This window comes from Lissotriton helveticus, chromosome 2_1 (genome assembly GCF_964261635.1).
Source record: "Lissotriton helveticus chromosome 2_1, aLisHel1.1, whole genome shotgun sequence".
NCBI classification, from domain to species: Eukaryota; Metazoa; Chordata; class Amphibia; order Caudata; family Salamandridae; genus Lissotriton; species Lissotriton helveticus.
Window position 1 is genome coordinate 1,934,802,171 of NC_136059.1, and position 13,629 is coordinate 1,934,815,799.

At 45.7% G+C, this 13,629-nt stretch overlaps 1 protein-coding gene across 2 annotated transcripts in view; it reads left to right on the top strand.

Annotated features, from left to right (window-relative positions):
- INPP4B (inositol polyphosphate-4-phosphatase type II B) overlaps window positions 1–13,629 on the top strand; it is a 1,970,577-nt gene that overhangs the window by 1,030,723 nt on the left and 926,225 nt on the right. For both annotated transcript variants that reach the window (XM_078676858.1, XM_078676856.1), the window contains one exon: window positions 109–213. In XM_078676858.1, coding sequence (XP_078532984.1) covers window positions 109–213 — 105 coding nt within the window. The remainder of the gene's footprint in view (window positions 1–108; window positions 214–13,629) is intronic.

Here is a 13,629-nt window from a genome sequence, read left to right on the forward strand (position 1 = left end):
AATGCAGGCCTTGTTGTTTACTTAATATGTTTTGTCAAGGTTTTGAAAGCATTCGTTTGTTTCTTATAAAATAACATTTAAGCCGTGCATGGTTTTTTTCCATTCTAGGTTCATCTTTCAAGTCAAGCAGTAGCAAAGGAGAAAAGACGCTAGAATTTGTTCCCATTAATCTACATTTGCAAAGAATGCATGTGCACAGTCGGAAGTTGAAAGGTAATGGATACTCCGCAGTGGAATGACCTAAATATGCCGCACCATAATGCATGCAGCTGTTCACTCCTCGTGCTCTCACTGTGAAGGCATGGAATGGGATACAAGAGATTTCCAGGGATGAAGGATCTTTCACCTCCCGCCCTAGGCATGATGGTCCTACCGCTACGGATGGAAAGGGCTGTGAGAGCGCTTACCACTTGTAACTCTTATGTGCGTCCCTACCTCGGCGCGCTGCCATTTCTCAAGCTGCTCTTGAAAACAGAGTGAAGGGGCAAAGTGTGTGTCTCGCAATGTAAGGGACCGCGAAAAATGATAGAAAATCTGATACATTTCACAAAAGGTTTAGCAGCTTTCTTAAAAGGTGTTGCATAAAGTGATCACGACAAGAAACCCTAAAAGAGTAAACACATGGAAGAAATAACAAGCATTGGCATAGCCAATAGGTCTCGCTTTTGGTACCTTATAAGTGTTTAGTTATCCAGCACAATATCCTTGGTGCAACAACATCAAGTGTTGCATGGCTAAACATTTATAAGGTCCCAAAGGCTAAACCTATTGGCTATGCCAATGCTTGTTTCTTAAAGGAAACAGCACTTAGTTTGGCCAGCACTATTTCGAAGAGACTGGCCACAAGAAGCCATATTTATTTTGATCAGGTAGCTCTCATTCAGGGTCTGGGTGGCCAGTTCTTTGCAGCACTGACTGGCACACCTCCACAATCGATGTAGTTACTTGTCCAATGGGAAACACTTATCTTCCTTCACGCAAAGTTTGGTCCTCAGCCTGAATGTAAGAAAAGCGCAGATCTTCACAGCGCACAATCTGAAAAACAAGTATGATACTGCTAAAATAGGCACTTGAAAGGGTTCTGAGATCTCGCCGCTCAGTAACTTGATGAAACAATGCACTGGTTTTACTAATTCACTCAGGGAATGGACAAGAGTATTTCCAAAACACGACACAAGTGTTTATAACGGTTACAAAATGAATACAACTCACCTTTCCTCACAATCACCAAGTTGAGCACGTTCAAGTTGGCATCAACAATGCAACCAAGGACAGATTTACGCTTGCGTTCTCCAGTTCTTCTTGCGCGATAGCAGGAGTGCCCCTTGCTAAGGAGCCGGATACGGGTGTGGGTCAGGACTCCTTGCTTCATGGTAAAGCCCTGCTTGTCATTGTCACCGCTGATGCGGACAACATACCCCTAAACAAGTAAAACATGACAATATGAGGCTTAGGCTGGCCAAAAGCGCATGTTACTAACCCATTAACATAACATAGCTTCCCCATACCGCTCTGAAACCATCTAAGCAGTGAAGGGGCCAACAGTATTCCAATATAACATGGCACGCTTTAAAATGAACTGCAACATAAAGCTTTATTTAACCACCACTAGCAGTAAAATAGTCACGCATCTCAAAAGACATGTATTTTAAAATCAGCAGCAATTAACTTGTAGCCTAAGTGATATATGCGAGACGTTCCAAAAATTAGCAAGTTACGCACATTACAATGGAGACTTGTCACATACAAAACTAGTGCTGTGGATCTACCTTCCAGAAGCTGGCAGGTGATTGGAGAGGAGGCGGCATAGGGTAAGAGGGAGTGAAAGGTGTGGTGGGGATCAATTAGAGCGGAGCACTGGCATGTGAGGACCAGTATGGGAAGACAGTGAGTGACAGGGGATGGGGAAAAGTAGTAGTGATGTTCAGTGAGTGATAGGAGAGCTAAGGTGACATGCTAGAGGACCAGACTGAAAATAGAGAGACGCTGTGCTATGAGAGGTTAGCTAGGGCAGCAGTAGCTTGCAGGAGGACATCAGAGACCTGGGCATCAATAGAAGTGATGATCCCTGAAGGAGTGGGTGGATAGTGACGGAAAAGGTTGACATTGATGGGAGATGTTAATAACACAACAAAACCGGGGGTCTCAAAACACGCCAGATTTAGGCTTGAAAGAAGGCAAAAAGCTCCTTATACAAGTGAGTCAGGAATCAGAATCCTATCTAGCCTTAATTCGGACAAAACCACAGTATACAGAAACAAAAGCCTCCCCCTTGTCTCGGGATCCACTCGAGGCAACGACGGACAGAGCGTGGCCTCCTAACTCCTGAGCTTGGTCCAGGTGAGGTGAGGTCTAGTCCCCGGTCAAACTGGATGTGAGACGCAACATTTGACACGGAGGAATATGAACATGGAGTGATTTCTTCACATATATCCTTTATTGTAAAATTTGCACTTATAATTTTCGTTGTTATTGAGGTATGCAATAGCAAAAACATTTTTAGAACAGAGGCCCTGAAGAAAGCCGTGGTGTCTCTTCCCTGTCGGCTGAAACATGTCGGCCCACCTGCAGTTATTTGTTAACACTGCTTTTTTGCACTGTTCTTGGTTTTAATTAGTGGAAGAGACAATTCCTAATAAAATTTCAGTCTTTTTGTCTCTTCACTCTATTTTATATAACACTTTATTTTTTAATCTACACTGCACATATTCCCATATTGTTTCAATTCTCGAGGTCATTTACAGTGATTGTGGGCTTGACCCATTGTACATCGACATAAGGGGTATGGAGATCAGTCTCAATGATCAAGAGACATACCATCCCTTTTTCTGGATGACCAAATTAGATAATTGATAATTTCTATACTTTGATGGGAATCTATTTGTTACTTATGAGTCTCACCAACAATCACTAGTGGCTTTTATTTCTGTATACTGTGGTTTTGTCCAAATTAAGGCTAGATAGGATTCTGATTCCTGGCTCACTTGTATAAGGAGCGTTTTGCCTTCTTTCAAGCCTAAATCTGGCTTATTTTGAGACCCCCGGTTTTGTTGTGTTATTAATAATATTCTGTAGGGGATGTAAACCTGGGCCGGTCTTTAAATATCCGTTAGACCCTTTCTTCTCTGTGTGTTTATTGATTGATGGGGGATGGGCATCAACAGGACAGTAGGGCAGTGACAAAGGAGGTAATCTGTCTTGAGGACAAGAGAGGTGACAACTGCAGAAGCTGCCACTTTCCAGAAATGGAGGCAGGGAGAAAACAGGTGGGCTGTGAGGTGTTGAGTGACAGGAGAGGGGGATAATGACTAGATGGAGGGGTAGTGAGAGGAGAGAGTTGCCAGTGGTGGCAGAGGGGCAGTGACAGGAGATCTGAACACTGATGGGAGAGGTGCTTCAGTGGCAGAAAAGGTGGTCAACGGCATGCGATGTGTACGGATTTGAAAGACCTTAAAAGTGACATGAGAGATGGACAGTGGCAGGTAGAGGGGCAGTATTTAAAATCTGAACAGTGAGAGGACTAGCAGGCTATGACTCGAATTGGTGCTCTGGCCAGAGAGGTGGCCTCAGGAAATGAGCAACAAGACACAAAAAGTAACAATGACACGAAGGGAAGGGCTTAGTCCTTTATTCCAAGTACCCAAACAGCGTTTAAGCCAGCGTTTTAATACGGATCACCACACGCACCTGCCCACCACCCCTCCCACATGTGCCTATGTTTAAGGGGATTCACCGACAAAAATATCTTGTGCAGGGGTCAGCCTTAAGAAGTTTGAAGACCACTACAACAGTGGCACCAAAGCACTGCACACATGATGAATACATTATAGCGGAAACAATAATTAAAGGGAAATTGGCTTAAAATGTTGTCCGCAAACCCCGTCTACCCCGTGATGAAGTCGATGATTCACTCGCATGGATTAAAAGAAGTCTTGCAAAATGTTGACATTATTAGGTCATATCAAAACTATTTTTTTCAAACAGAAGGTTTCGTACCCATGGAGTATGCGAAACACGCGTCATACGAAACTACTTTCAAAGTACATGGTTCAGAGCTGTACTCACACGCCGGGCCTGTGAATCTCTAAAGTGCCCATGCTTATTGAAGACATTAAAGTATAAGCATTGAATTAATTACTCGGATATGGTACTACTAGAAACTTTTCTAAAAACCACCGTGTTGTTTAACATAAATGCAAAAAAATGACGCGCGAAACAGACCAGTATTACTGTCCATAATGTATAGAACTTTCTTATCATGGCTGGTGTTGTTCCCTTATTTAAATTACATGCACAACTATGCTTTTCTTTTTATTGAACACGGTCATGTGCATTGACATAAAAGGTGCACTAGTGCACACAATGTAACTAAGTGCATACAAGCAGCATGAACCAGTTTCTAATTACAAATTCAGAAGTGAAAGCAAGCAGCTGCATGGCCAAGCCAACCAGCGCTGAGCTCGGCAAGTATGTGAAAACGTCATTAGCTCCTGTGTGTATTTACCTTGCAGCCTCAGCTGGTCCTCTCAATCACATTTGTTTCAGCGCCACTTCCAAGACAATGAAAAGAGCCACTAGCCTGTGCTATAGAACTTGCACACGCACCCCACTACCAGTTTTTCAGTTCATCCGGCTCAGCCATCAGACACACACTTCGGCAGCATAACGTGCTACCGAAGTGTAAACTCCGTGCCTCCCCGCAGGCCGTTTCTACCATTAGGCAGGACTAGGCAGCCGCCTAGGGCGGCAGAAGGGGGGATTTTTTTTATTTGAAGGCAGTGAGTGCAAGCACACCTGCTTGTACATCCATGCTGCGCGGTGCACCCTACCGTACTGGTGTGTGGAGCGGCTGGTGGTACCAGTGTACACACAGATTCTCACTCTGCTCTCTGCTAGTCGCAACTTTCTCCCAATGTTCACTCATAATCTGCTGCTCACTCCTCTCACTGCTCCCCACACTTTCACACACTCGCAGCCCTCGCCCCCCCTCCACCTCCACCAGAAGCGCCTGCATCTACTATTCCTCTGCATACTCCACTTAACACGGCGCCAACATGGCCTGCCATTCCTGTGACCCACCTGACCTGCCCTGCCCTGCCTTTCTCTGCCCCGGCAGTCCACGAGGCGACAGGCCTACCGCCCCAGCCCTTCCAGCCACGGAGCTCCTTTCCCCTCGGAGGCCAAGAAGGCAGAGAAAGCACAGCGTTGCAGTGACAAAGGGAGCGGGAAGGGGTGCTGAAATGGGCAGCAGAGGCCTAGCTGTTAATTGTGCAGTGGGGGAAGTGGCACCGAGACACAGAGGGGTCCAAATATAGCTCCTTTTTTACTCCACAAGGGATGTTTTCCTTGCTCACAGTAGGGCCCTTGGCACCCTTGCTAAGGCACTAGTAGGCAGGAGGGGGGTGGGGTCTAAATGAGCGGACTAGGGCAGCAGCAAGTGGAGAATGGTTTGCAGGTGCATGTGGGAGAGGCAGAGGGGCTCGGGCGGTGGCAGACGAGAATGGGGGTGAGAGAGCTGAGGAGAAAGACGAGAAATCAGGAACTGCTAAAGAGGGGTGAGTGGAAGAGAGCAGACCACGCAAGAACCAGGGACACATCTGGTGTATTGGGGAAGCAAGGAAGGGCAATACAACATGAAAGAAGCAGTGTGTGAGCAGGAACAACTGAAGGGAGGGATGGCACGCACAGAAGCAGGGAGAGGAGGAGCTAGTGGGGATGGCAGGCAAGAAAGAAAAGGTGAGCAGGACCTGGTGATTGGAGGGCAGGGGTGCTAAAGGAAGGGACAAAAGTGAGTATCCAGAAAATTAAAAGACCCCTCACTTGTAACTTACCTCTAATCACACAGAGCTCGCAAAGCGTGCAAATCCAACCGTGCTTAATAGAGTATCTTTCAGCTTTTCATCTTCCTTCGGAGGGTCAATCCATTCCCCCTCCCTTCTACTCATCCATCCACCCCTTCACCTTTCCATACACTAACCTCTTGCCCCATTCAACCATACTGTTTCCATCCATCCATCTGTCATTGCATGTGTGCATCCATCCTTTCACACATCCGCCCTCTTTCTCTTTCCTGATATTCCCTAACGCTGGTATTTTTACTTGCATGAAGAAGAGGCCCTAAACGACCAAATCCCTTTAAAGTCGGCACCAGTTCGCCATTCCATGGGGTCAGTGCTGCCTCTGCTGAAGCTGCTGGAGTGGGGGGTTCCCAATGCCACCGGAGAAACAGCTGAGAGAAGCAGTGAGCTCTGCAGAAAGGAGTATATTAGAGAAGCGGGGGGAGGGGTAAGTGTTGAATTAAGGCGAAAGGTGAGGACCACTGATATCAGGAAGTGATGAAAGGTGACGGGGAGGCATGGGTTAACAAAAGGGGAATATTGGGTACTCTAAGTTCAGTGGAGATGAAAGACACCAAGAGCAGAGATGAAAGAGGCGATGAGGGAATCATTGAGGGAGAAGGTGGTATGATAGGAAGTATCAGGAGTGCAGGGCCTGTGAACAGATGCGAGCTGGTGAAACAGGAAGGACAGGACTTTTTGAATAGGGCTAGGGCGGGGGGCGGGGGTGGTTAGAACAACACGGAGTGGTGGAGGGAGAGGGACAATTGAGAACTGCAGAGAGAGTAGGGGGGAGAGGCAGAGGAGAAATGCAAGGGAACGAGGAACACTGGAACAATAGGTGATAGACTCAGGGAGAGTTAATGAACCAGTGGAGGGGTGAGAGGTGCAGAGTAGGGAGCTCTAAATGGAGGGCTCGATATGAACTTCGGAAGAGAGAGATGCGGAGTGATAGTAGTAAACGGAAGGGGGCGGCATTTTTCAATTCTCGCCTAGGGTGGCAAAACACCTAGAAACGGCCCTGCCTCCCCGGCCCAGGGGGCATACTTCTGGCACATGAACCCAACACGCCACACTAACCAACATGCTGCAAACAGAACTCACGTCTGTCAAGCGCACCTCTCACGTGGCGTGCACCGAGCTGCACACAGTAATGGGCTCCCACCGACGATCAAACTTGAAGCAGTTTTTACAAGAAGCGAGGGCTGCTGAAAATGTTAAAAACAAATTACAGTGAAATTAATCCTAGGTCAGATTAAAAAAAACACAACTTTGGTAGCATGTTCAGTAATATGCAATAGCTGCAGCAAAAGACAAAAACATACTGATACTGCTGCCTGTGGAGGCGTTACGTAATCGTGACAGCGTGCTCAGCATAATAACATGCTTGACAGCTCCCGTACCAGTCGTAGGTGTCTCGCGGAGAGATGCCTATGTTGCTGAGCAGATTGTATGCCTTGAGCGCGCCACCGGTGTCATTGAGGCCCAGGCACCGAGGACAGGGCTGAAAACACGAGGGATCTCGGCAACATGAAGCTCCGCGGGGCACCAGACACAGCTACGCGTGGCTGCAGGGGGAGGGGAGAGAGGAGGGGGCCTGCGCGATTCACTTGCGGGAGCCGCGATAATTGCTGCCAGATGGTGCCACGCGCTCCCGCAAATGAATCGCCTCACGTGCACGTGTCGCCATAGAAGGCAGTGGAACTCGTGCATGTGTTTGGCTAAAAAGCCACAGCGACGGCTAAAGGTCAGTGGAGTGGTGTGGCTCACTGGTTAGAGGCGGCAGACCCATAAGCAGAGAACGGCCCGGGACCAGGGTTCAATTCCCGATGCAGCAGGGTCGTGGACCAGGGTCAAAATGGACTCGATAATTCTCGCCTCGGTGCCTACTCTAACCAGGGAACACACTCGGCAACTCTGGGCATTAAGCTTGCCTCATATCTACAACGGCCCCCCGCAGATGCCGGGGATGCCTGGTTTCACCTTGGAGATACCCAGAAAGGGACCATCTCACAGGGAAAACCAGGACGGGTTCCCCAGCGGTCTTCAGCGCCAGGATACTCCATGGAGTCGCAGTGCGCTTTACGAGTACACCCACATTTACATGTGCGCTGCGTCGGCGAGACCTAAAACCGAGAAGCAGAGTGTGAGTGGTGGTTCATTTTGAGACTTAGGGCCTCATGTACAAAGGGTTTTAGCATTGCAAACCCTAAAAGCAATCATGGGCATGATGTCAGCAGGCCATCTGTGATGGCCTCCAATCGACGTAAGTCGCAATTTGCCACCCACTCCCATTCCTTATGTTTTTTAACTGACCTATTTGTATATTGATTGGTTGGCAAAAGAATTTAGTAGTTGCAAAAAATCAGTATGCAGATTGAGACCACTTTTTGTGATCATCTCAATAGGGGATGAGGACATTATTGTACATGAGGTTTTCATCATCTCTGCTGTTCTAACATGATGCTGCTTCTGCTCCCATGTTGCTTCGCCCCCCCATATTGTCTTGTTTCCCACCATGCATTCCGTATTCCTTGTTCCCACTTGTGCCCTCCAGGTTTTTTCCCTCCACCCATGCCTCAAAAATGTGCACTTCTTTTTCATATTTCCCAACTTTGATCCGTAAATAAAAAGGGAAAAAAGCACCTGCCTCATATTAAAGGCATGCACATGCATGTTGCGTGTGACTACAAAATGAGGCAAGAGGACTCATCATAGCACCATTTTAATTTTTTGCTTACTCGTTCGCCATGCGACACACCATCGGAGATGCCTTGCAGCATCTCTTAAAATTATTGACAAAGCCTGTAGTTCCCAGAGGCGAGACGTTTTAGCTTTACCACTGTTTGTTTTTGTCTCACAAATGATAAAATGATTGCAAAGATCAGAAATAACCGAACACACTGAGAAATGCTTGAGAGATTTTGAACAGCGATTTAGCCAAAAAGTCATTATGACTATGCAAGCTAGTTATCCTTTGCTTCATTTGATGAAAATGATGCACAGCTCTACTTGCCGATGATATCCAGATATCCATATGATAACAGAGTTAAAAAAAAGAAAATGCCTTTGCAGGGTAAATAAATTGCGGAAATTATAAAATGTTGACAGGGTACGAAGAAAAAATTCGAGAAGAAGTTTAGGTTCCAAACAGAGTCAATGGAATTGTTAGACAAGAAGGAGTGAAAATTATGTAGCGAGGTCGAAGGCATTGAAGCGCATGGCAGTAGAAATATTGATGTTTTTCAAATGAGATTCACTAAGCCAGCTGGGAGAACTTAAGAAGTCTACTGTTCTTAAGAAGAGAAATGACCACTTGTGTTTTGCAGACGTATGCAGCTATAGCAAAAAAAAAAAAACTTTGATGGACGGAATGCTGAAGCTTGTCAAGGATTCACCCCCAGCCATGGATCTGGGTTAAATCCATAGTTTTTTTGCTCACCGTACCACCTCAGTTTTGACCCAGTCATATGCAAACCAGACTTAACCCTACTCCCAAAACAACCTGAATTGCCAGGCCAAGTCCTTACTGGACCGGAAAACAAGTATCCTGGGACCCCTTTCAGGGTATCACCCCTCATCAGTCAGGCTAGCTTGAATCCAGTGGCATAGCGAGTATGGGAGCATACCCTTCCCAGTAAGGGTGACTTATAGCAACACAACAAATTGATGGCCGGAATGCAAACATTGTCAAGCATTCGCCCCCAGTCAAAGATATGGGTTCAATCCATATTTCTTTTGCTCACCAGGCCATCCCATTTGTGCCATTTGATTGTGAGATGCACTGTTGCAGGATTGTTTTAAATCGACACAAATGAGAAACTATGAAGCTTTAGGTCTGGCTTTTTGATGGCTTTAGCTGTGTGACTAGAGTATTGTTTTTCCAAAACATTCATGCTTAATATTCATACATAAAGGAGCTTTAAGTTAGCTTCCTTCATCAATTTGTTTGTTAAATTATCATTCATATTTTGATTCCTCACCCTACAGAATAAAGCATGGGGCAGTCAGTCGGCCAACTTTACCCACTGACTGTATTCACTTTGAGTGACTAAACAAAGCGTGTGCACGTTGTTCACATCTGTCTAAAACTGGTTCCCTTCTCTTCAGTGACAAAGTTGGTTAAAAGTGCACATTTTAATATTATTTATTTTTACATTAACTTTAAATACAGGTTATTTGTAATGTCTGCAGTGTGGGTGCCCTTTTAGATGGTTGTTTATTTCCCATCTCCTTTTTATAGTTGCTGTTCTAACATATTTATATCCCTATAAAACATATGGGGTGCTCCAAAACAAAAAATACTTACAACCTTTGTATTTACACGTCCAAGGGAACAGGGGCAAAGGAAAAATTAGTAGCAAAAAGAACAAATCAATCACAGTATGAACAGAAATTAAGATAGTCACTTAATCAGTGTCTTGTAATATTGAATCTCTTTAAACTGTGTTCATAATAACATACAAAAATAACATCATTAATTTCTTTTCCTTAAAATGCCAACATTACTGCAGCCAGTTCATTCATACTACACATGGTATAAATACCTCAACATACCACATTTTCAACACCCACACACACACACATATATATATATAATTAATTGAAATACAAAAAATAGGAAACATCTTGTATGTTAACAATGGGGTTTCTGGTTGGCTAGGGTATGCACCTAAGCCAGGCAGAACCCACACCTTCAGTCAGGGTAAGGGGTTTACACACCTACAATAACCCCTGCTCACCCCCTTGGTAGCTTGGCAGAGCAGTCAGGCTTATCCCAGAAGCAATGTGTAAAGCGTTTGAGCAACACACACACACATGCACACCAGTGACATGCTAGACCACACCACAAAAGAGACTCCACAAAAGATTATATAAAAGTATCTCATTAGATTGTAGCTAAAACACATAGTCCACAATCACATAAATCACTTCGCCAACTAGGTGATTGTCATAACCTCACATAGATCATAACACTTTACCACTAGGCAATGGTCATAACAGCATAGGTAGTGCAATAAGGTAAATACTAATAGATTGCACTCGTTAGGAAAATGTTAGGCGTAATATCACAGTTCGTGCAAGAAAGTAACTACTTATAGATTGCACTTGTCCAGAAAACATAATGAAAACTATGCAGTTCCTGAACATAATATATAGGGCAAGATAGTAAGCACGTTTTTATATCAGGGATTGCTTTTGCTACCGGCAGCCGCGGCCTACTGGGATCTGCAGAAGTAGGCAAATGGCATCAATTACAATCATGCCGGAATTGTGGGGAAGAAACTGCCCAGATCCCCACCTTGGGGTTTAGCACCGCGGTGCTAATCATTCCTGAGCACACGGTCCTGGTGCGCTGCCATTGCTCTGGGTGCTGGGGCTGCCGGCCCGGCTATTGCTATGAGCATGGCTGTACTTAGCAAAATGGGGCAGAGAGAGACCTCCATTAAGGATTCCTCCTCGCTCTGCTGACTGGACTTGAAGAAAGGGGCACGCGTCGGTCTGGTGAGGAAGCAGCAAGCCGTTCCCTTGGTCCTTCTTCTGTCTCCACAGCTCACCCAAGCCTGCGAGCCTCCATCCAGCGGTGGGTGGGGCTGGGATGCCAGTTCTGGGTGGTGCTGCGGCAGAGGACGCATCTCCCTCTCTTGCTGTAGGAGCCTCGGGCAGCCTGGAAAGGCATTGCCGGGCGCTGTGGAAGTCTTCTGCAGCATCTATTGCCAGGCAACGCTTGGTGGTCCTGCTGTGCTCACCCAGCTGAGATGGGGCTGCACTTCAAATTGGTCGAGTTAGGAGATCTCATGCCTTGGCACGACAGGCAGAGCCTCTGTTGCTGCTCACTGTAGTTGAAGAGCGGGGAGCACACAAGATCCTCCATCAAGAAAGCCCAGAGAGGCTTTCCAACAGCATATGAAGTGCAAAGGATGATAAGAAGCACCAGGAATGTTCCAAATAAAGTGTAAGCACTAGGAGTTATCCAAATAAAGTGAAAGCACACGGAAGGAAATCCTCTTTCTTTAGATGGAAAATACAGCGCTCACTACGTGCTGTTTTACAAAGTAGTGAAAGAACAATCTAATCCTTTCTCCTGCTCCAGACAGGAGCAGCAACTGCAGGGCGTCCCACCCCACACACATCAGGGGCAGCGCTCATCACAAAGCTCTCAGCACTCCTACCATGCAGGGTTCTAAGATCCAACCAGGATCTTTCCTGAAGTCTTTTATTTCCATGAGACTTTCAACAGGAGGCAAGCACACACAAACCCTTGGAGATTCTTCACAAGCAGGATACCACAGGAGGGCAAAAAGAGTCAGTCCTTTTCCTCCAACACAGACAGAAGCCGCAACTGCAGACCAACCCACCCCTCACTCAGAAAATGCAACAGTCCTCACACAGCTCTTCAGTTCTTCTTCTTGGCAGGGTCCTCTTATTTCCTGAAGCAATCTAAAGTGTTGGGGTTTAAGGCTTGATACTTATATCCCATTTTGCCATTGGACTCTTGGATTCAGAGTGTCTGACCTCAGCCCAGACCTGTTCTGTTCTCCCTGGTCCAGCATTTCCACAAGGGGTGGAGACAGCATTGTGCAAAGGAGACTCAGCCTATTCAGGTGCTAGCGAAACTCCTCCCACCACTCTAAATGCAGACCAGGTCTATTCAGCCCAGCGAGGGGTCACCCAGGACACACCTCCGCCCCCTTGTGACACCCCCCTTATGACTGTCTAGAGTGAATGCACATCCCCAGCTTCTGTCACTCCAAAACCATACGCTTAATACACAAACAGTCAGAGGCATGCAGAATGGTAAAGCAAGAAAATGCCCACTTCTAAAAGTGGCATTTTCAAACACATACTTTGAAAACAACCTCTACTAAAAGGTGTGTTAACTAATTCAGAGTTTAGAGATCCTAAACGTAAATTGTTCATCTTGTACCAATTGAAAGTTACACATGTAAAATATTACAGTGTAGTCCCAATGATAGCCTATTGGACATATCAAAAATACAAAGGGGAGTGTAGAGGAAAGAAAAGTAGGGACCAGTCCTCCACGGTTCTATGCAAATAATCAAGAAAGTTGCTCTCTATACGAAGGAGGAAAAAGGGAAAGGACTTATATTGCCTTGCACAAAAACAACTGGAAAGAAATTATTTTCTTTTTCATAAAACCCTCTCCCACCCGGGTTTCCCCTTGGTGGCATGCTTTATCATTGGGTCCATCCCTGCCCTCTACGGACAGGGGCGTGCTACGACCTACGAATAAACGGGAGCACTAGTTTGTAAAATATATGGGTGTCCTTATACACCTAAACACTTATGGTGAATCAGAAGGGAGTGTTTTTTTGTTGCAAAAGTAGAAAAAAGAGGTTAAAAATACCAGATTAGTGGGTCCAAATTTTTTTTATTTCTTACCCTCAAAAAGGTATGCTAAAATCTGGAGACAGTGAAAAACTCTAGGCATAATTACCTATTGTTTCCTTTTAGTGGTCAACTAGTTTCATGCCTATCCCCAAGGCATTTCATCATGACCTAGAAAGGAGAAATACTATTCCCACTCCAGGTGTTGTTTTTAAACACAATAACAATAAAAATACAAAATAAACATACAGAACCTAATTGGTCTGAGTGTTAAATCAAAAGACTTAAAATTGGACAATCATTGGGCCCCAGGAGTCCATCGGGGAGTTTAAAGGAAGGACGCATGTAGTCAAACCTCCGTCAAGTCTACTCCCTCTCCGTAGACCTGTCCACACTCACCCACGGCTCCGATGTTCAGGGAGCCTAAACTTTATTTTTCTAT